The 19,875-nt window shown below is 42.7% G+C and overlaps 1 protein-coding gene across 4 annotated transcripts in view; it reads left to right on the top strand.

Annotated features, from left to right (window-relative positions):
* LOC147627148 (uvrB/uvrC motif-containing protein) overlaps positions 1–17,754 on the top strand; it is a 56,589-nt gene extending 38,835 nt beyond the window's left edge. The window contains exons 7-9 of one of the 4 annotated variants that reach the window (XM_086815773.1): positions 13,106–13,151; positions 17,047–17,087; positions 17,193–17,754. In XM_086815773.1, the coding sequence (XP_086671899.1) occupies positions 13,106–13,151; positions 17,047–17,087; positions 17,193–17,363 (258 nt within the window). In that variant the 3' untranslated portion in view covers positions 17,364–17,754. Of the gene's footprint in view, positions 1–13,105; positions 13,152–17,030; positions 17,088–17,192 lie in introns of all 4 variants that reach the window. The other 3 variants (XM_086815771.1, XM_086815772.1, XM_086815770.1) reach the window with 3 other exon arrangements.
* The last annotated feature ends 2,121 nt before the right edge of the window (positions 17,755–19,875 follow it).

The raw sequence follows: 19,875 nt of genomic DNA, 5'->3' as shown, positions 1-19,875 counted from the left end.
CCCAAAAGGCTGCACCATACATAGTCGCTAGTCGTACTAGAGTAGCAAAGAGCCAACACTTAGTGCGAGGTTCTTGGAAATGTGCATGGAAACACTCTCTCTCCATACGGGCTAGGGAGGCATGCCCCCTCGCAGGTTGGTTAGTGGCAGCTGTGGTCATGCAGAACAAAGGGCTTGTAAAAGTGACTCCTAGGTATACATACTTCTGCACAATCTCCACTAGGGCATCTCTGGACGTGAAAGAAAATTGTGAGGTGACATAAGATGTGTTGAAGATCATAACCTTGGTTTTGCCCAAATTGATCATAAGGTCTCGCTCCCTGCAAGATCTGTCTAATGCATTTAAGTGTTTCTGTAAACCCTCAGTTGAATCTGAGATCAAGACAACGTCGTTAGCATATAGCAATATGGGCACTATTGTTTGAACCAATGATGAACCTCTACCTCCGAAACTATCCACAAATACTGTGATCTCATCAATGTATAGGCCAAAGAGTGTAGGTGAGAGTGGGCAGCCTTGCTTAACCCCAATAGTGCTACATTTATCTCCCGAGGTCCCACCGGGTGCACATACTCAGCCGAGTACTGCCTCATATAGTGCCATCACACCCCATATCATCTCATGTGAGAACTGGAGCTCCTGCAAGCGTCCTGTGAGACGGGATCGATGGACGGAGTCAAAGGCTTTGCGGAAATCCACATGTCTCTTTGAGGACCTCGCCTCCTCTATGATAGCCCATAAAGTAAAGATATTGTCCAGCGTGGAGAAGTTTCTCCTGAAGCCTGCCTAGCCTGAAGCTCTGTTTCCCATCCTCTCTGCCATAGAGCTCATTATGTCCTCTAGTATTGCCCCATAGATTTTGGCCATTGTGTGACCAATCATGATAGTCCTGTAGTTACTTGGGTCCGTGGGGTCTCCTGCTTTGTGGATGGGGACAATGGTGTTGGTAGTCCAGGAGGGTGGGAAGCCTTCACAGAATGCTCTGTTAAAAAGATTGGCAAGAATGGGAGACAATACGTGGTGCCCGTGGGCAAAATGTTTCGTGCGTAGAGTGCTCTTTTAACAGAGTGCTCTGTTAAAAAGATTGGCAAGAATGGGAGACAATACGTGGTGCCCGTGGGCAAAATGTTTCGTGCGTAGATCCTCATGATCTTTTGCTCTCCCATTATGCAACTTTTTAAGAACCCTAGTGGCATTGGGGAAATCAAAGAGATAAGATGATGTAGGCCGAGGGATGTGTGACATTTGTGGTATAGGTTGGTTTGGCACACATCATACAGGTGTCGTGCAGGGCCTTCCCACCAAAGGCTAGGATCTTGTGATAGGTGTAGATGCTCTTTTTTCAAGAATGCGCCAAGCTTCGCGTTTCTTTCGGTGAGTGAGTGTACGGAAGATGCGTTGCATCTTATGTGCTGAAATCAGCCCATGTTCCCTCTTGCGTAAGAGGCGAAGCTTGGTGGTTTTGCACTCTTCATCATACCATCCATTGTGGGGATTGGCAAACTTGCTGTGGAGCATGTGGTGTAGGGGAAGGTGGCGTGGGTGGAGTCATGGATGATGGAGGAAAGCTGGGATGTAATGGTGGAGATAGGGAGGGATAAGTCGAGAGCTGAAATGTGCCGGGAGAGGTGGTCCTCATAGGTGTGGTCAAGATCATGATGGAAATGAATCCGGGTAAAGGTGGTGATAGGGGGTGTTAGTGTGGGCGGAGTCATGGTGGATGATGGAGGAAAGCTGGGATGTAATGGTGGAGATAGGGAGGGATAAGTCGAGAGCTGAAATGTGCCGGGAGAGGTGGTCCTCATAGGTGTGGTCAAGATCATGATGGAAATGAATCCGGGTAAAGGTGGTGATAGGGGGTGTGGGTGTAGGCGGTAATGTGGGTTATGAGATTGTGAAAGAAAGTAATGCGTGGTCAGCTAGTATGGGGGGAGGAGTAAGAGCGTGAGACCCCATGAGGTAATCCACCCCCATGCGGAAAAGATGTAAGGCTGTTTGATTGTGGCCATCTGGACAGCGTTTTCTTGGTGCCTGAGGTGCTTTGTGACTTATTGTCCTTAATGTCTTTACTGTTTTGAGTACCCTTACCGATTGGGATGAAGATTGCTGTTGCTACTGGGGTTTGGGACTGGTTTGTACTTGCTTATGCTTACCTCCGTTCAACATCATCTCTTGATTCTGTGCCAGAGTCAAAGCTCGGCCATAAGACTGAGGCTCGAAATTGCAAACAGGAAACTTGATGTTTGTATCTAATCCCTGAGAAACTTGATGTTTGTATCTAATCCCGTGAGAAACCTGATGTTTTGTATCTAAACCCCTGAGGCTGTTGACGAAAGAAGTAATTTAAGGTATTGTTGAAGATCTTCATCACTTTGCCCAGCTGAATCCGAGTCATCTAAATCTGTCCATTGTACCAAGACCTGTGTAATAATCTTTTGTCGAGTTTCTGTCTATCAAACATGAAGAATCTTTTATGGATCAAAATTATGTGTTCATCTTGAATCTCTAGAACATAAGCTGGAACATGATATGTGGAAAGTTGGATGAATTTTTCCCAATGAAGGCGGTAAATCCAACTTATAACTCAAGGAAGAACTATTCTTAACAATCTGAATAGGACCATATTAACATGGTCGTAACTTCCAAAAATTGATTTCATTGTCTTATACCGATGAGGAGCAACGAACAAAATAAACATATCACCTTCTTGAAATTCATCATGTCAGCATTTTTTGTTAGTCGTTTGTTGATAGTGTTCCTAAACTCAAATCATCTGATCTCGAACTTGAAGAATAATGTCTTACGTTTCTTGAACTATCTGATCCGCTAATGCCACCTTATGTTGAAGAATAAAGTTTGATGGCACAAGTGGTGTATGACTATAAGCGACTTGAAAAGGAGTCATATCAATTGCTAAATGGTAAGAATTGTTATAAGCAAATTCCTCCATTGGCAAATAATCTTTCCAAGATGGTAAGCGAGGCTGAATATATTGTCTAAACATCTCTTCAAGAATTTGATTAACCCTTTCAGTTTGTCTGTGGATGACGTGCTGAGCTGAATAACAAATTTATGCAAAGTGACTTGAAAAGTGAAGTCCAAAAATGTCTTGTAAACTTAGCTCTCAATCTAAAACCATGGACTTTGGAAATCCATGTCCTAAAAATATACTCAAGAAATAATGAAGCAATATTTGGAGCTTGAGCTGTCTTCTTGCATGGTATAAAATGTGCCATCTTGGACAATTATGTCTACTACCACCATTATATGTGTATTATCTTTCGAAGAACGAGGCAAAGAAGTAATGAAATCCATATTGATTCTTTCCTGTCATGTGCACACGGTAGATACACACTGTACCGTGTGCACATGACATTTCCCATCGATCATTCAATATAGGAAGTGGTTGAAGAAGACTATAGCTAGAAGACCAATTTTTGCAAAGACACTTTTTAAGGATTGTTTCATTGCAAGCATGGAGTATAGGATTCTTACTTGAATTCGTTGATAAGAAAAACGTGCTGTAACAAACTTTATAACAGCTTGCTTCATTTGGGGCCAATAATAGAAAGCTGTCAGCAACCTGTAAGTCTTGTTGATACCAGGATGGGCTGCATAAGGAACCTCATGATGTCCTTTACTAAAAGTTAACGCACACTTGTGGTATGAGAGACACAAATGTGATTTTGATAATAAAGGAATCTATCGACGAGAGAATAAGTTGCATAAATCTTCAAATCAGAAAGGTTAGGGTGCGATGTTGTAATTACTAGAAAAGCATTTACAAACTCTCGATCGTTTGGATATTGATTTTTAAAAATTATTGGAATGTCGTTTGAATTGTTGAAATTGCCATTGCTAAAGCTTGAGGCATTCTGTTAAGAGCACCGGCAACCACATTAGAAAGACCAATTCAATAGTTATATGGAAGTTTGGCAAATACTCCACCCATCTTCCTTGCCAAATAGAAGGCCACATTAGAAAGATCAGGAACATATGCAATAGTCATATGGAAGTTTTCTGAATACTCCACCCATATTTCTTGTCTAGTATTCATAACCCCCCCTAAGAGGAGGTTCATATGCAAATACATACACACTTCCACATTACCACTCCCTAGGACAAACACACACACAAATAGGTAAGACCTTGATTCCCAACAAACCTTCTCTCAAGGGATTGCCTCATACTGTGTAAAGGATAGGATCATGTCACATACACACGATAGAAAACAATACACAACACAACTGAAAAACAAGACACAACTGGGACTTTAGAAAGTCCAATCATCATGACAATAAATATTCCTCCATGATATTTTCTTCTGCCTTTTAGTGAAAGCAATTCTTCTCGTTGTGGTTATTTTTTCCACAATGTTTGCATGGTTTTTTTGAGTAGCAGTCCTCTGCATGATTGCTCCTTCCACATAAGGAACACTTTATACCTTTGAAGTTCTTCTTTGTGTAGGAGGTGCTTCCTCCTATTGCCTTGTTCTTAAACTTAACCTTCTTCTTGTTGGTGGGGTTAAAATTTCAAAATATAAGTTGATTCTGAACCGCCATTAGTCAATTGTTCATTTATTATGTTGGCCATTATAAGGTTCTGAGGGTTTAACGTTAAGCTTTTTAGTGTGATTAGCTTGACTTTCAAAACAGGTGTCTTGAGTCTCGACAGAAGTAAGGGGTGAGAATGTCGTCATTGGCCGGAGTAGGTGTCTTGACAGAAGCTTGGGAGCTGGACGGTTTTGAAAGAACACACTGCAGCTATTGCATCTGAGAGGCAAGAGTCGCCAAAGAGTGTAAGTGTGCCTGTATGTCCGCCATCTGTGTCTACATACCCTATTCCCATGGGGAGAGGACCGGCTCATGCTTTTGTTCTTTCGCCATGGTAGTGGAAGGAACGTGATCATGCTGTTGCACCTTGGTGAGTAGCAATCGCCCAAAGGGTGAGTCGAAGCCATTGTGGAATAAGGTCGTGGGGCGAGGCTACCAAAGGAGGACCAACAATACACCATTGAGTATATTGTGGGGGACTGGCAGGTCCTGGCGTCAAGCTGGGACTCTTGGGTATTGGAGAGGGTGTGGGTGTGCAAGGAGAATAGTGAGGTGTCGTAGCTTGTACTGAAAAAGCTCCAGGTCTCACCTCCGGGTAAAAACCGATCTTGTGGAAGAGGATACATAAAAACTGAATAGAGAGGCCCACGTACGGGTATCGCTACAGAACAAAGGTATAATGGTGAAGATATTCTTGGGTAGTGGTGATGGCAACAATCCACACATTGAACTAGTGAGGTTGGGAAGTAGGTGTGGCTACCTAGACTCCAAAAAAAGGGAGTGAAGGGTCATTCGTGAGAAGTGGAATCCTAGATATATGAGATGGGACTATAGAGGACATCCTAAGATGTAGGACATGTTACTATGTATGGGAGGCATTTTTTAGGCATGGTAGCCATGCATGAGCGGATCATATATAACGGGATGTCCCGTTGGCCATAGTAGCAGCGAAACGTGTTTCAGTTGGTATGAAACGGATTGAAACGTTTCGTAAAAGTTTCGTTGAATGAACCGTGTTTCTTATCCGATTTGTTTTCTCCCAAAAAAAAAAACGTCTTATCGCTTGCGCCGACTTTTCGTTTGTGGCACACATATAAGGAGCTTGTTTGCGCATCCATTCCGACTCCTGACTCGCGTTGCTGTTGCTTGTTTACGATTGGCCGACTGGTCACAACTGATGTCCACCCTCACAAGCTTCGTGAAGCTGCTGTTGTTTTTTAGCATTGAATCATTGTTTACATTGAATAATAATGAATCCAATGTGTTTTCTCTTGAGTCATGTTTTTCAAGTATTCTACTTGCTGAAATAGGCTAAGGCCTAAACACTTATTTCGTGTACTGTTGTACATTCTATATATATATATATATAGAATGTACAATAGAACATTCTATATATTCAGTATGAAGGGCTTTGTGTGAATATATGCTCTTATGTGTGTGTGTGTGTGTGGAGTGCGTGTGTGAGAGCATATCTTGATACAAAGTTCTACACCCACTATTAGGCACTGATGATGTTAGTGGGGATTAGTGTTGCAATGAAACGCATTTCATTCCATCTGAATGAAACGAAACGTTTCATTGGAATGAAACGCGTTTCTTTCATGCTGCTTGGGAAAACTTACGTTTTTCAACGTTTTCTATCCAGAGAGCATGTTTTTCGAAAAAACGTCTATAGGCAACTGGGAAATTGATTGAAGGAGCTCTTGCCTTGCACAAATCAGCTCCTTCCGCACTTCCGAGGTTCCGTGCTCGCCAACTCTCAGGTTGGTTGTGCTGATTTGTGCTTTTTTTCTTCGATTTTGTAAAAAACACACAGATTTTGAAATTTAGGGGTTTTCATGCCAGGGTGCCAATCTAGCCCTGCTTTTGTCAAGATGCCTCGCACTAAGGATGCCACGTGGACTTATGTCACTCCCATATCTAAATATGGTGGTTCAGGCACACAAAAGTGGAAACGCGATTTTTGCGAGGTTTGTTCAGGAGGGTCCATAATCCGTGTTAAGGCCCATTTCACAGGTTTAACCGGGGAAGGCATTGGTGCATGCAAACTTGTGCCTGCAAACATCAAAGCCGAGCTACAAGAATGAAAAAGACAACAACTGGCAAGACGCAGTTGTGGGCCTGTGCTTGAGGATATCGGGGTTAGTGAGGATACATGTGAGGCATCAAAGAGAACACGGTTGGGTTCAGAGGAAGATGCACAGAGCCAAGCAAGATTTGGGGATGCTGGTAGTTCCACTCCCACGGCAACACGAATCCCTTTTGTCGCAGCACCCAGAGCCTCTCTAAAAAGAGCAAGCATGCAAAAGCAAGCATGCAAAATCAAGCAATTAAAGATGCAACTAGGGAACTCACTAGGCTTGTCATCCAATGTGCTTTGTCTTTTCACATTGTGCGCACACCACGATGGAAAAAGGCCATGAGGGCAATCAGCCGCATTGGATGTGAGTGGGAGGGACCCTCCTATGAGACCTTGCGTACTAAAGAGCTCAGAAGAGAGCAACAAGCAGTGGAGGTGGAGATGGAGCCATTAAAAGCCACTTGGAGCAACTATGGTTGCACATTGTTATGTGACGGGTGGTCAGATATACGCAAGGAATGTGTACAATATTTTGGTGTTCTCTTGCAAGGGCACTATGTTTTTGCGTGCCATTGATGCATCTATGCCTGGGACAGTGGTGAAAGGAGCATTTATATGGTCACACCTCTGCGAGGCTATCATGGAGATAGGCCCACAAAACATAGTGCAAGTGGTCACTGATAATGGTAGCAACTGTGTCTCTATGGGACGGATGCTAGAGGATGAGTTCCCGCAGATTGTATGGACTCCATGTGTATCCCATAGCCTAGACTTGCTCATTGAAGATCTTGCCAAGATTAGGTGGATTGCTGACATCTTTGACAGTGCGCGTAGCTTGGTGAAGTTTGTTACCAAGAGGCCCAAGGTCTTGGCAATGTTTCGTGCGCCAATAGTGACCTTGAGCTTTTGAAGCCCTCACAAACTAGGTTTTGTATATATGTTCATTGTGGTTGAGAGGGTAGTGAGAGTTTGACAGGGACTCATGCGCATAGTGGTTAGTCGAGAGTGGATGAGCTGGGAGGACCATGAGCACCCGAAGGCAGTTGCTTTTGCACGTAGAGTGATGCAAGAAGATTGGTGGAAGGAGGTAGAGGCTTTATTGAGAGCTCTTCAACCAATCTATAGTGTTCTTCTCATCAATGACATGGAGGGCAGCACTCTTGGACTCTTGTACGAGTTCATGGACCGGATTGGAGAGGCTCTTAACCGATGCACTCTCTTGACAGATGAAAGGTATTGAACTTCCAACTACTTGCCTTCTTGTTGTAACTTGTAAGTTGTATTGTACTATGATCTATCGTAGCCTGTAGGAGTGAGCTAATAGCTTTGATCATTCATGGCTAATTTTCAGGGTTGAGGACATTCGATGGGTTTGGAATGACCGGTGGGATTGGTTCCATAGACCAATCCGCGCAGTTGCCCACATAGTGCACCCTCTCTGGCGTAGTGAGGCCCAGTATATTAATGAAGAGTTGGAAGATGGATGGCAAGATTACATTCAGAAATGGAGAGGAGGAGACATGGAGCTCATGAGACGCTTGGAGGATGAGCGGCTAGTGTATCGGAATGCCAGCAACACATTTGGTAGACAGACTGCATGCATGCGAGAGACAAATTTAGCCAGTCTCATGGTGCGAGAAGTATGGGATCAGTAGCCCTCACTTGGTGAGTACAACTCTAAAAGACAAGTCTATTATTTACATAATACATTGATCAATGATGATTATACTTGGACTTTAGTACCCTGTACTTACAAAGTTTCTGTATTTTAATGGCAGAAACACCTCGCCATTTGAGTCCTCTCATAGGATTGCAGTTCCGGTCCTGCTGAGAGGAACTGGAGCACATGGGCCCTCTTCCATACAAAGAAGAGAAACAGGTTGTCTACTGCTCAGTTGGAGCGGTTGGTGTATTGCCATTGCAATCTCCACCTAATTGAGCAGTCGGGCAATCCGATAGAGCCTCGTCAAGTCAATGTCGATAAAATTGACATTGAGAAGATGAAAGATGTCCCAGAGATTCCTCATGAGGAGTGCCACATATATGCCATGTTGTATGAGGAGTTGATGGCACAAGCTCATGACACACGAGCATCTACAGTAGCATTATCATGAAGTGCTAGGACTAGTGCAGCAGTTGAGACGAGTGGCGGCAGCTGAGCCAGCATCATCCTCTTCTGAGAGTGACATTGAGTCTATCGAGGAGAGTACTGATGAGGACATCGAGGATGTTGAGGATTGAGTGCCCAGTTGGCAGTGCCCACACTCCATATTGAGGACACTAGTCTTTGGGGCTATCAAGCTCCTCTAGTTTTCTATTTGTCATCATTCATGCATGATTGCATCTTTCAGGCTTCAACATGCTTTACTTTGTGTATTTCAGACTTCAGTTTACTTTTTTTCAAACTTTTTGTGATCACTTTGAGTGCCATTATTGATGATGAAATCCAGATCTTGATTCTTGATGTTGCCAATTTATTTATGCCAATTGGTCAGTGACTCAGTTGGGTGCCCACTTTAACCGGGTCACCCAGATTCTTTAGTTTTAGCTTGTAAACATGTTTTAATGTGTAAATGATGCATGTTTAATATTGTTTTGCAGGGAAGGCAACATATTTTTAACATATTGTAAACCTATATATAAATTTTGAGGCCTGTACCCCCCCTTTTTGTATGAAACGTTTTTGAAACTTCTGGAAAATGAATGAAACATTTATGAAACACGTTTCATGAAACGCCTGGCAACTGTAGTATCTAGTCCATACTATGCATAATGGAGTTGATAGTTATATAGGCTTGTGGGTTGACTACCATGAGTATATAACATGCATGTTTGTAAAAGGTGAATTTGGGCATGTTCCTGGATTCATCTAGGTATATAATTCAGCCGTATTAGCGGACATGCAGATTTCACATTGTGAAGTTTTCGTCTGAGTTGTGCTTATTCTTTCTATTTTTAGCGGTGCATTTGCCCTATCAACTACTTATTTGTTGTACTAATTCTTTCTATTTGCTACTTCCCTTAGTGCTAGGCTTCATTATGGCTAAGTCTGCCCTGCATCTCCGGAGGTTTGACAGAAACTCGGTATGAAGGGCTTTGTGTGAATATATGCTCTTGTGTGTGTGTGTGTGTGTGTGTGTGTGGAGTGCGTGTGTGAGAGCATATCTTGATACAAAGCTCTACACCCACTATTGGGCACTGATGACGTTAGTGGAGATGTCATAGTATCTAGTCCATACTATGCATAATGGAGTTGATAGTTATATAGTCTTGTGTGTCATGACCCTGTGTTTTTCTCCGGACAAGATGCAGATGTGCACGGGGACATGGTGGACAGTGTGAATGGCATCAGGTTGGAGTCAAAAAGGGAGCCCATGTGTGGATAACCCCATGTGTGAAAGGGGGCAAAGAGATTTTAGCTTAAAAGGTTTAAAAACCTTTAAAAGTCATTATAAAGCCCTTCATTAAAGAAAGACGTGGCCCTTATGCTATTTTGGGGCCACGTGTGAGCTTTTTGGTAAAAGAGGGGCTGCCAGGCAAAAGAGGCGCCTATCTCTTGATGAGGCGCATGTGCTTTTCATGGGGGAGTAGGTGAACTGCATGCTGGCTGCGCACAGGAGTATCCATGCAGGTCTGTACGACTGTACGGACAGCTGTACGGACAGGACAGAAAACAGGCGCATACAGGCTGCTGTGCGTGGAGAGTTTTCTGAAAAAGAGGCGCATACAGGCAGGGGCTGCAGGGCTGCGTTTCTTGCAGGCAGGACTGCAGGCGCACAGAACTGGGTGTGCCCTCTCTCTTTCCCATGCCAACAGGTGGGCTGGACTGCAGATTGGCTGGCTGGCTGCGCTGCTGTCCATACAGGCAGAGTTGGACACAAAGGCATGAACTGCAGGTACAAGACGGCAGCGTGGAAGAGAGGACAGTTGGGCAGTGGCTGATCTGAGCGTGGGACTCTCCCCTTTCCTAGTGAAAAGCTGCGCAGGTAATCAGGGCATGAGATGCTCTCTTGGAAAGAGGGGACTGTAGGAGAAACAAGGGCGTACATGTGGGGACAGCCAGTACCGCTCTCTCTCTCTCTCTCTCTCTCTCTCTCTCTCTCTCTCTCCCCCTTGACTGAAAGGTGAACAAGGGCTGGTTTTTCCATGAACATAGACATCATGTCGATGGCGTTCAACTGATGGAACTTTCAGCTTCTCTTTGCTTTTGGTTCAGGACTGTTTTGGGACAGTTTATGGGCTGTTTTTGTTTGGTTGCAAATTCAGCTATGTGCTTGGGTTTTTGACTGCAAGTACAGGTCTTGTGGTTATGTTTCTTGGCATGGGAGTGATGCAAGCTCGCATGGCTGCGTGCTCATGGAGCAGATTGTTTTCTTCCTGCTAGAAAGGAACAGTGGGACCTACAGTTATGGGTATCTCTATGTTGCCAGATGTTTCATGAGGGAACAGGTAACTAGATGTATGGAAACATGACAGAAGTTTCAAAGGGAAACAGGCCTAAGGGTTTCATGTGGAAACAGGTCGTAGGTTTTCTCGAAGAGACATGTTTTTGGGTTTCTCCAGGAGATAGGTCACATGCAGGCAGAAGGTACAGGAATGGACACATGTTTGGTATAGTCTTGCTACTGATTGGACAGGGGACAGGGATCCATGACAGAGATGGATAGTACCCTTGGAAGGTAGAGAGGGTTTGTACAGGTGTGTCGACTGTATGGTATGCTGTGCTGTGATACGAGTTCTCTTTTGAGAGACAGTTTGGGAGTCTGTGTTGTGATGCAGAAGCACTGGATGTGTCACGGTGTGATGCTGTTCATAGTGTGAGAGGCTATGGATGGTTGTGGCAGCCTTGATCATGGGAGAAAGCTTCTGTATGTAGACTCAATGTGAGAAGAGTCTTTCGATGTGAACAATGGCTAGATTTATTTGTGGATGCCGTGTGGACAAGAAGCCAGATGTAGGTTCTTTGCAGGCTTCAGGAGTTCTACTAGGACGGCTGAATTACCAGCCTTATATTGTAATCAAAGCTCTTATATTCAATTAAAGAAATACCGCAAGGGGCCCCACTGCGATTTGGGGCCAATTGGTGTCCGTGTACTGTTTGCAGGAGCACTCTAGCTCCCCTTGTTTGTTTTCCTTTTTCTAGGTCCTCAATGGCGTTGAAGTGTTTTATGTGCGAGTGTTTGTTTCACCGCCCGCCTCAGGCCGGTTTCATTGTGGGTTGACTACCATGAGTATATAACATGCACGTTCGTAAAAGGTGAATTTGGGCATGTTCCTGGATTCATCTAGGTATATATATATATATATATATATATATATATATATATATATATATATATATATATAGATATAGATATATGTATTTTTGTTTGAAACTTTTTTTTGCCGTTTCAAAACAATATGAAACTTCTAACATTTCTGAAACCCGTTTCAAATTAGGCGTTTCTGAAATTCCTAGTAACTATGTCATTGGCCTACATCTGATAGCCTTGCATGCTTTCCATATAAAGGCGGCTCTAGTACTGGACCAACCCCCAAAGTTTTCTTGTCATACAATAGAAGAAGGCTGGAAATCAAGAGATTCCTGGCCGCTTTTGAGGCAATTAATGGTGCCTTTGGCTGCATGCAGTCGTCCTCCGTAATGAAGTGCAGTATTATCTCTTATCAGAATGAAGTGCATCCTTATAAAGGCCAACCTAGAGTTCTGCGACTAACTCGTTACAATGATTATGTGAGTGACAACTAACTCGTTTGGTTCATCTCTAGTTCAAATTCTTGTTGTCAATCTGGCCAAGGTTGAAGGTTAGGCTAATTAACCATTTCTAAAAAGAATGTGGATTTTTGGTTTAACCATGCTTTAAACACCGATGTGGTGTTTTGGAGGAACATAAGTCTTAGGCGTTTTGTGAAGTCATTTCGTAAGTTTCAAACCTTTAGGAAACGTTTTGTACATATGTAGGGCAATCATAACCTTGGGACGTGAAAATGTGCCCTTTTCTCCCTAACAGTAGATAGGAGACGTCAAAATAAGCCTTGCATATCCAAAACCTTCATTAATCATACTTCAATGGTAGGCATTGCCTGATCAAGTGGTGTTTCTACGACATCTCAGCTTTGATCTCTCTTCTGAACTCAAGTATTTGGACAATCAACCAGTAGAACTGCTTTAAAATGATTGACTTCTGCTATGTATGTGCTGTGTTGCTTTTTAAAAAATGATTCATAGCAGAGTTGCAATCATTCATTTGTTATTTGTTTCTAATAACCAATAGTGAGAACATGTGTCCAGAAAGAATAATGTTGGTTGTGTCAAGTGTAATAAGTGAGGGTGGTTGTTTAGTGCTTGTATGAAGAATAGTGAGCATTTGTGTCATGTTGGTTGTGTCAAGCATACTAAGTGAGGGTAGTTGTTTTGTGCTTGTATGAATCTACACAGTCTCAAAGGGTTTTAATAGCACTATTGATGTGCAGGTACTTGTAGATATGAGGGCAGTGCCAAACTTACTGGTTGTCTATGGTACGTGCATGTGTAGGATTTCCTTGTGAAGCTTACCCATGTCCTTTTTAAAAAAAAGAAAAAGAAAAAGAAAAGATTCTTCTGTTTGTAGGAAAAAGATGCAATTGAAAAGGAGGAGGAAACCCCCTACCTGGCTAGTTTCTCTAGGAGATATTATATAAGGGGGTGGGGGGAAGAACCACATTGTGGGCCTGCAGTAGCATGTCATCCCGTCTGCACCTCCGGATAGGAATAATCCAGGACTTTAGATGCCTAAGAAAGATAGGTATGTGTCCAGCTTCATAACTGTCTTTATGAAAGTCTTGGCGAAGTGCCAGGCTAGTGCCATTCTCCTCGTAAAGAAGTGTGGGACTGGTCCCATCACCCTGGGAACTGCACCCTGCAAGATGAGGAGAGTACTGTGGTGTTCTATGTGGACAGACGTGAGTTTTCTGCTAGACCTGTTGTGCTTCTGGGGCTATTGCAAAGGCTGTGACATTGGGGTGCCTAGGCTTTATCATGCCATCGGCAACTGGCCGCTGTACCCATAATAAAGCTACTGGTCAAGTGCAGGTGTTAATAAGACGATTAATGCCATGGAAGACCTAACAGAAACCCAAGGTCACACCAGTAACCTACAACTACTTCTACACTTAGAGCAAATGGCCCTATGTATAAAGTCTGTCAAGAGGGGGTATCTAGAAGGACGTAATATCACTGGGTGAGTTTGGGGGTAGAGACCTTGAGGAAGCTTATGCTGTCATGTGCAAGATATGTGCAGGCTGATCCCAAGACTAATCCGGAAGGGGCAACAAGATAAAGAACCAGATCATCACCATATTTTGGAGCATACGTTGCTGGTATGGGCAGGGAAGGATTGGTGGAGGACAAAGGAGGCTGTTGGCCAGTGCATGAATGGGAATAAGACCAATCGGTTGCAGCAAGAATACATGAATTTGTCCAGGACAGGGCCAACAGCAGGTTGGCCAATCCATTAGGCAATTCCAAGGCCTATTTAAGGCATGTGTTGTTTATCGTTTTATTCATTCAATCCCTCCTTGGGATTGGGTCATAGATTTAGGACTAGACTAGGTATTTCTACCTTATGAAGAGGCAGCCTATGGCTGCAAGACTTGTACTTCCTTTTTGTACATTATGAATATACTAAATACTTAGCTCTCTCTCTCTCCTCGCTATCTTCTGTTTACGTTTTACATCAAGCCTGTTCGAGGATGGTGTTTAGGGCTGAAAGAAGACTCCTAGAGCTTCCACATGTTACATTGGTATCAGAGCATCAGGCTCAGCAAGGCTAAATAGTAATTCAGTCCCAGATGAAGGTGCACAGTCCAAGGAGAGAAACACAAGACATGGACGAAGTTCCTAGGAGGTTGGTTGGTGGTGTTCCACAAGACCCACGGGGAATGGTAGTCTTGTAAGTCGGGTGCCACTTGGGGCATACCAAGAAATTCTTTCCGGCAACAGTTCCAAGGGAGGAGGATCCTCCAAGGGGTGGAGTGATAGTGCCAGACTCAACACCCACGAAAAGAAGACTAGAGAAAGTGTTCAGGGACAGCGCTTTGAAGGATAGGGGACAGGATGGAACAGATGCATAGATCTTCATCAAAGTTGGAGTGGATTTGAAGACCGGGCAGGGTTTTCAGTGAAAAGATTGTCAAGAAGGGACTCCGTGAATAGACAATGGGATGATGACAGTCATTCAAGAATAGAATTTGGAATTCCTTCATTAAGTTTAGAGCAGAGGGGGATGTCACGTGTGCAGGCTGATCCCAAGACTAATCCTGAAGGGGCAACAAGATGAAGAACCAGGTCAAAACCAAATTTTGGAGCATATGTTGCTTGTATAGGTAGGGAAGGATTGGTGGAGGACAAAGGAGGCTGTCGGCCAGTCCATGAATGGGAATAACACCAGTCAGCTGCAGCAAGAATACATGAATTTGTCTAGGACCTGGCCGACAGCAGGTCGGCCAATCCACTTGGCAATTCCAAGGCCTATTTAAGGCATGTGCTGCTCATCGTTGTATTCATTCAATCCTTCCTTGGGATTGGGTCATAGATTTAGGACCAGACTAGGTATTTCTACCTTATGAGGAGGCAGCCTATGGCTGCAAGACTTCTACTGCCTTTTTGTACATTATGAACATAGCAGCTATAAAACGCGTTTTTTATAAAAAATACTCGACGGGACGTTTTTTTGAATAAAAAACGTCCTTTTGAAAAAAAACGTGAGGTTTTTTTTTAATTAAAAAATTTGCCAGGCTAACGTTTAACGTTATGCCTGGGCTTTTTTGGGATCCGCGTGCGCTCTGGTGCGCTGTCGCTTCCCGAACCTGCACGCCCAACCTCACACGGTACGGTACTCTCTCTCTCTCTCTCTCTCATCTCTGCTTCCTCGCTGTGTTGGTCGGCTCCCTTTCCCCACCCACCCTTGCTCGTACTCTCTCTCTCTCTCTCTCATCTCTGCTTCCTCGCTGTGTTGGTCGGCCCCCTTTCCCCACCCACCCTTGCTCAGGCCCCCAAGGCAGCAACATAACTCTCTCTCTCTCTCTCTCTCTCTCTCTCGTCTCAATACATATTACATACTATCTACACACACACACGGCGTTTTTTATTTAATTAATTCTCTCTCTCTCTCTCTCTCTCTCTCGTCTCGACCAAATGTAATTAAACTAGTGTTTTTTATTTTAAAAAAAACGGCGTTTTTTATTTTGGCCCCGCGAAAAAGACGTATAATACGCGTATTATACTTTGCCGTATTATACGTCCCGTCCCGTACCTGGCTGCTATGATTATGAATATACTGAATACATAGCTATCTCTCTCTGTTCTCTATCTTCTATTTGTGTTTTGCATCAAGCATGTTCCAGGATGGTGTTTAGGGCTGAAAGAAGACTCCCAGAGCTTCTGCATGTTACATATGCGCTAATACCCGCCATGTAATATAAGCCATTGTGTGGTGCCTGGGATCAGCGTATTGGAGTCAATCGATTAACTGCTGTGAACCTGCGACTGGCATTGAGATGGTGCTCCTGACTCATCAGGAAGTGGATCTCTCTGTCTACCTGCAACACCATCTTCCCACTGTAGTGACTGTAGCTGCATGCTCTACATAGTCCACACATACCGAGTGACTTTAAAGTCTGGGCATGGCTAGGGAAGTGTTTCTGGACACTACCAAAGTCACCATGTGCTTTGTAGATGCTTTAAATGATGAGAAATGGCAGTGCATTTGGATCATTAGCATGGGTGTGTAGGCGATCCATCAAGGAAGTCTATTGGATGGATGCTTTTCCCTGTGCCAAAGTGAGGATGATTAAAAGTGGCAGTGCATTTGGGGGTAGAATCATTAGCATGGGTGTGTAGGCAATCCATTAAGTCTGTCCATTGGATGGATGCTTTGCCCTGTGCTGAAGTCAACGTGTTATGGTGCGAGGCTCTGCCTGTAGCTCTTGAGAGAACATAGAGAAATTTCCCCAGGAAAGACTTTGAGGTCTCATCATCGTATCTGGAGGACTAGTCAAGCTTGGTGCAGATTCTAGATTAAGAGCTTTGCGGAGGAGCTGTCCAAGATCCAGAGGTCTCTGAACTACTGGGGGTGGAACACCACTTGGTCTGGCAGAGTGGTGAGAGCTCCGATGGGCAGTCTGGCCTGAAACATGCCCATTTTTAGTCTCTAATGCTGAGTACAATGTAGAGATTCTTCTGTATGCGCAATATTGTTTCTGAAATTTAAATGTGCGAACATGACAAAAAGTTTGTGTAGTGTATTGGATTATATATTATGCTGCCAAGTAGCAGTTCAGAAATCTATTGATGTGTCCTGGAATTATCCTAATTTTTATTTTTTGAAATTTGTGTCTTTCTTGCAACTCTTATAAATAGTTATGGTTTGCTTCAGTTGCTGAAGAAAATTTGATGCCCCTTAAAGAACCTAACAAGGTAATCATCTTTTGGCATTCCTCACTATTTTGGTGTTTGTGCTGAAGCTCTTTTCAGACTTACTTTTGCCCAGCAATAATACGGCTGGGTTTGGTATATGTGCAGGACCATTTTGAGCATCCCTACGTTTCCTTTCTGTTTTATGGGATGGATTCTGCTGGAGACTTCATTCCAATCAAGCAGCTGAGAGAAAAGTATAACAAACCACGGCATGAACTGCCGTGGGACGAAGGAAGAGAAGATGACATTACCGGTGATGGCGGTGCAAAACCATAATCTGTAGAAAGAATCTTGCAGGCTAAATTTATGAAGATTGGTGCTGTTAAACCAAATAAATGGTGTTAAGCGAACTCTGATAGTGTCACTTGGCTGCTTTTCCTTCCCTAATCTCTTTTAGTGGTATGAAACAAAACTAAGCCCAAAAAATGTTACGTATTTAATCTCTTTTAGTGGTATGAAACAAAACTAATCTCTTTTAGTGGTATGAAACAAAACTAAGCCCAAAAAATGTTACGTATTTCATACGAACAAAAGTTAAACACCTTCCCATGGGTGTGTAGCCTAGTGGTGAGGGCTGAGGGTTTCCCCCAAGGCCTGTGCTTAAATTCGAAGTTTCCTTGGTTTATGGCCGTGCTGAGTACGAACAAGAAAAGAAAAGTTATCCACATTCCAGGGCTTTGCATGTGTATGCCAGAGGGTCAATGGTTCTAGATACACCATTTAAATAGATGCCAATGTCTATGGTGGCAACTATGAGGTACTTTGAGAATGTAAGTTGTGAGATGCAATGGAGAAAACTGGTGGATGCTTTGGAAGTAGAAGGCTTATGAGATGCAATGAAGAAAACTGGTGGACGCTTTGGAAGTAGAAAGATTAAACACAAAGTGGCATTCAGTGGAGACAAAGATCCCAGTTCCGTCATGGAATGCCTATGAACTCCTTTGACAAGGGACATTTTTCAAAGTTATTTGACTTCTATTTTGTACTTGGAGATGGCAAAAAACTTGATTTTAGCGTGCCGAAAATGCATCGAAACCTTGGCAAAACCTCTCAGTAGAATCTTGTTAACCACTCCGTTGGTTAACATGGGTTCACTCACCCAACCTACCGTAAGGCGCTTTGCCATTTTACCCTTGCAAACGGGCACTTATCTTTTGTAAGACGATGCTGGAATACATAAAGCGGCCTTATTATGCGCATAATGTCAAATAGGGAAAGCCTATGGACTAAGTGTACATTGTTTCTTTTGACTAGGAATAGAGGTATGATTTTGACGTTTGGCCAGCCTAATGTGAAAAACTATTTTTGACTAGTAATAGAGGTAACATTTTGAAGTTTAGCCAACCTAATGTGAAAAACTAGTCTTTTGTATATAAATCGTTTTCAACCATCAGCAAAGGATAATCATTCCCTTGCAATAGTTTTCTTATGAGCTCTGTTTCTTCCATCTTCTTACTTGCTTGCATGCTATTCATATCTTACATGCTTGATGGATGCTTGTTTTTCATTTGCTTCTTCTTTTTCCGTCTTTTGAGTGAGAACCATCGTGAAGGACATCTCTTCTTGTCTCCATCTAGACACTAAGAGCTCTTCCTTCACTCCTTTGGCAAGGAGCATTTTGATGTGACAAGAGTGAGGACGCAATGGACGAGCTAGCACTCACATTGGGAAGTTGCATTTATAGCTCAAAGATAAGACTTACCGGCGCATGGTTCGGCAAGACTGAGTTAAGCTCTTGATTTGAACATATTTGGTGCTGTAGTCGGGGACTAGCCTAGGGCTTAGCTCTGTTTTTTTTGTCCATTTCAAGCTATTTGGATTACCCAGTATTGTCTAATGTTGAAAAGGTCACGCTCCAAAAAACTTCTGGTTTTAGAGCCATTGGATGTGTTTAGTTGTTGTATTTGATTTTGATTTGAAGTTTATTTTGTATTAGAGTATTCTATTTTTGTATGTGGTAAAGAAAAACCATGAATCTTTGGTGTTTTGGATAAATTGAAGTCCAAGGATCATAGATTTCATTACTTTGAGTCAAGGATTAGCTTAGTAATTGTGATTAGGAGTAAAATCCACCTTAAAAACACGAGCATTGAAATGTAGAGTGGGATTGTTAATTTTTGTACATTGTTAGAATCATTAGATAAAAGCATGTTAAGTAATAAAAAATACGAAATTACTTGTATCATAACTATTAATTATGATTAAGACTATGAATTACATCTCATTAAATTGATAAATTTTTAAATAATAATAAAATAAGATAAATTATTAATTATGATTAAGATTATTAATTATATCTCATTAAATCAAGAAAATTTCAAGTAACACAAAAAAACTGTAGTTGAGATATCGAGCTCAATTAGTGTTACAATGGACAATGATAACTCGCCTCGGTTATAGCTTTCGCACTTATGTCACTGGCATGGTTGGTGAGATTATGGTTGATAGATTGTGTGACTGCCATTTTGGAGTACTAGAGTTATGGCATAGTTATAGTGCCAGCTTATATAGTCGGGTTTACACTATAGACTTACCACTTTGTATGTTGTAGGAGAGTACTTTTCCTTTATGTATGTACTCTTATCATTTAGTTATGTTGTTGTAGAGAAGTGAAGAAGATAAAAGAAAATTTAGCTATTCATCTCTCGTGTCTTGCACTCTTTTGTGTGTGCGTATATGTTTGCTTGCAAAGAACACAAGTTCTCTCTCATTCTCTTTATGGTATAAGAGCTTCGGTTCGTGTGAGAGCTAAGGAGGCAAGCAAGAGGCAATAACAAGCCAAGAAGGA

This window comes from Cibotium barometz, chromosome 21 (genome assembly GCF_041138505.1).
Source record: "Cibotium barometz isolate CiBa-2024 chromosome 21, ASM4113850v1, whole genome shotgun sequence".
NCBI lineage: Eukaryota > Viridiplantae > Streptophyta > Polypodiopsida > Cyatheales > Cibotiaceae > Cibotium > Cibotium barometz.
The sequence above is the reverse complement of the archived record's forward strand: the minus strand, read 5'-3'. Positions and strand labels throughout refer to the sequence as shown.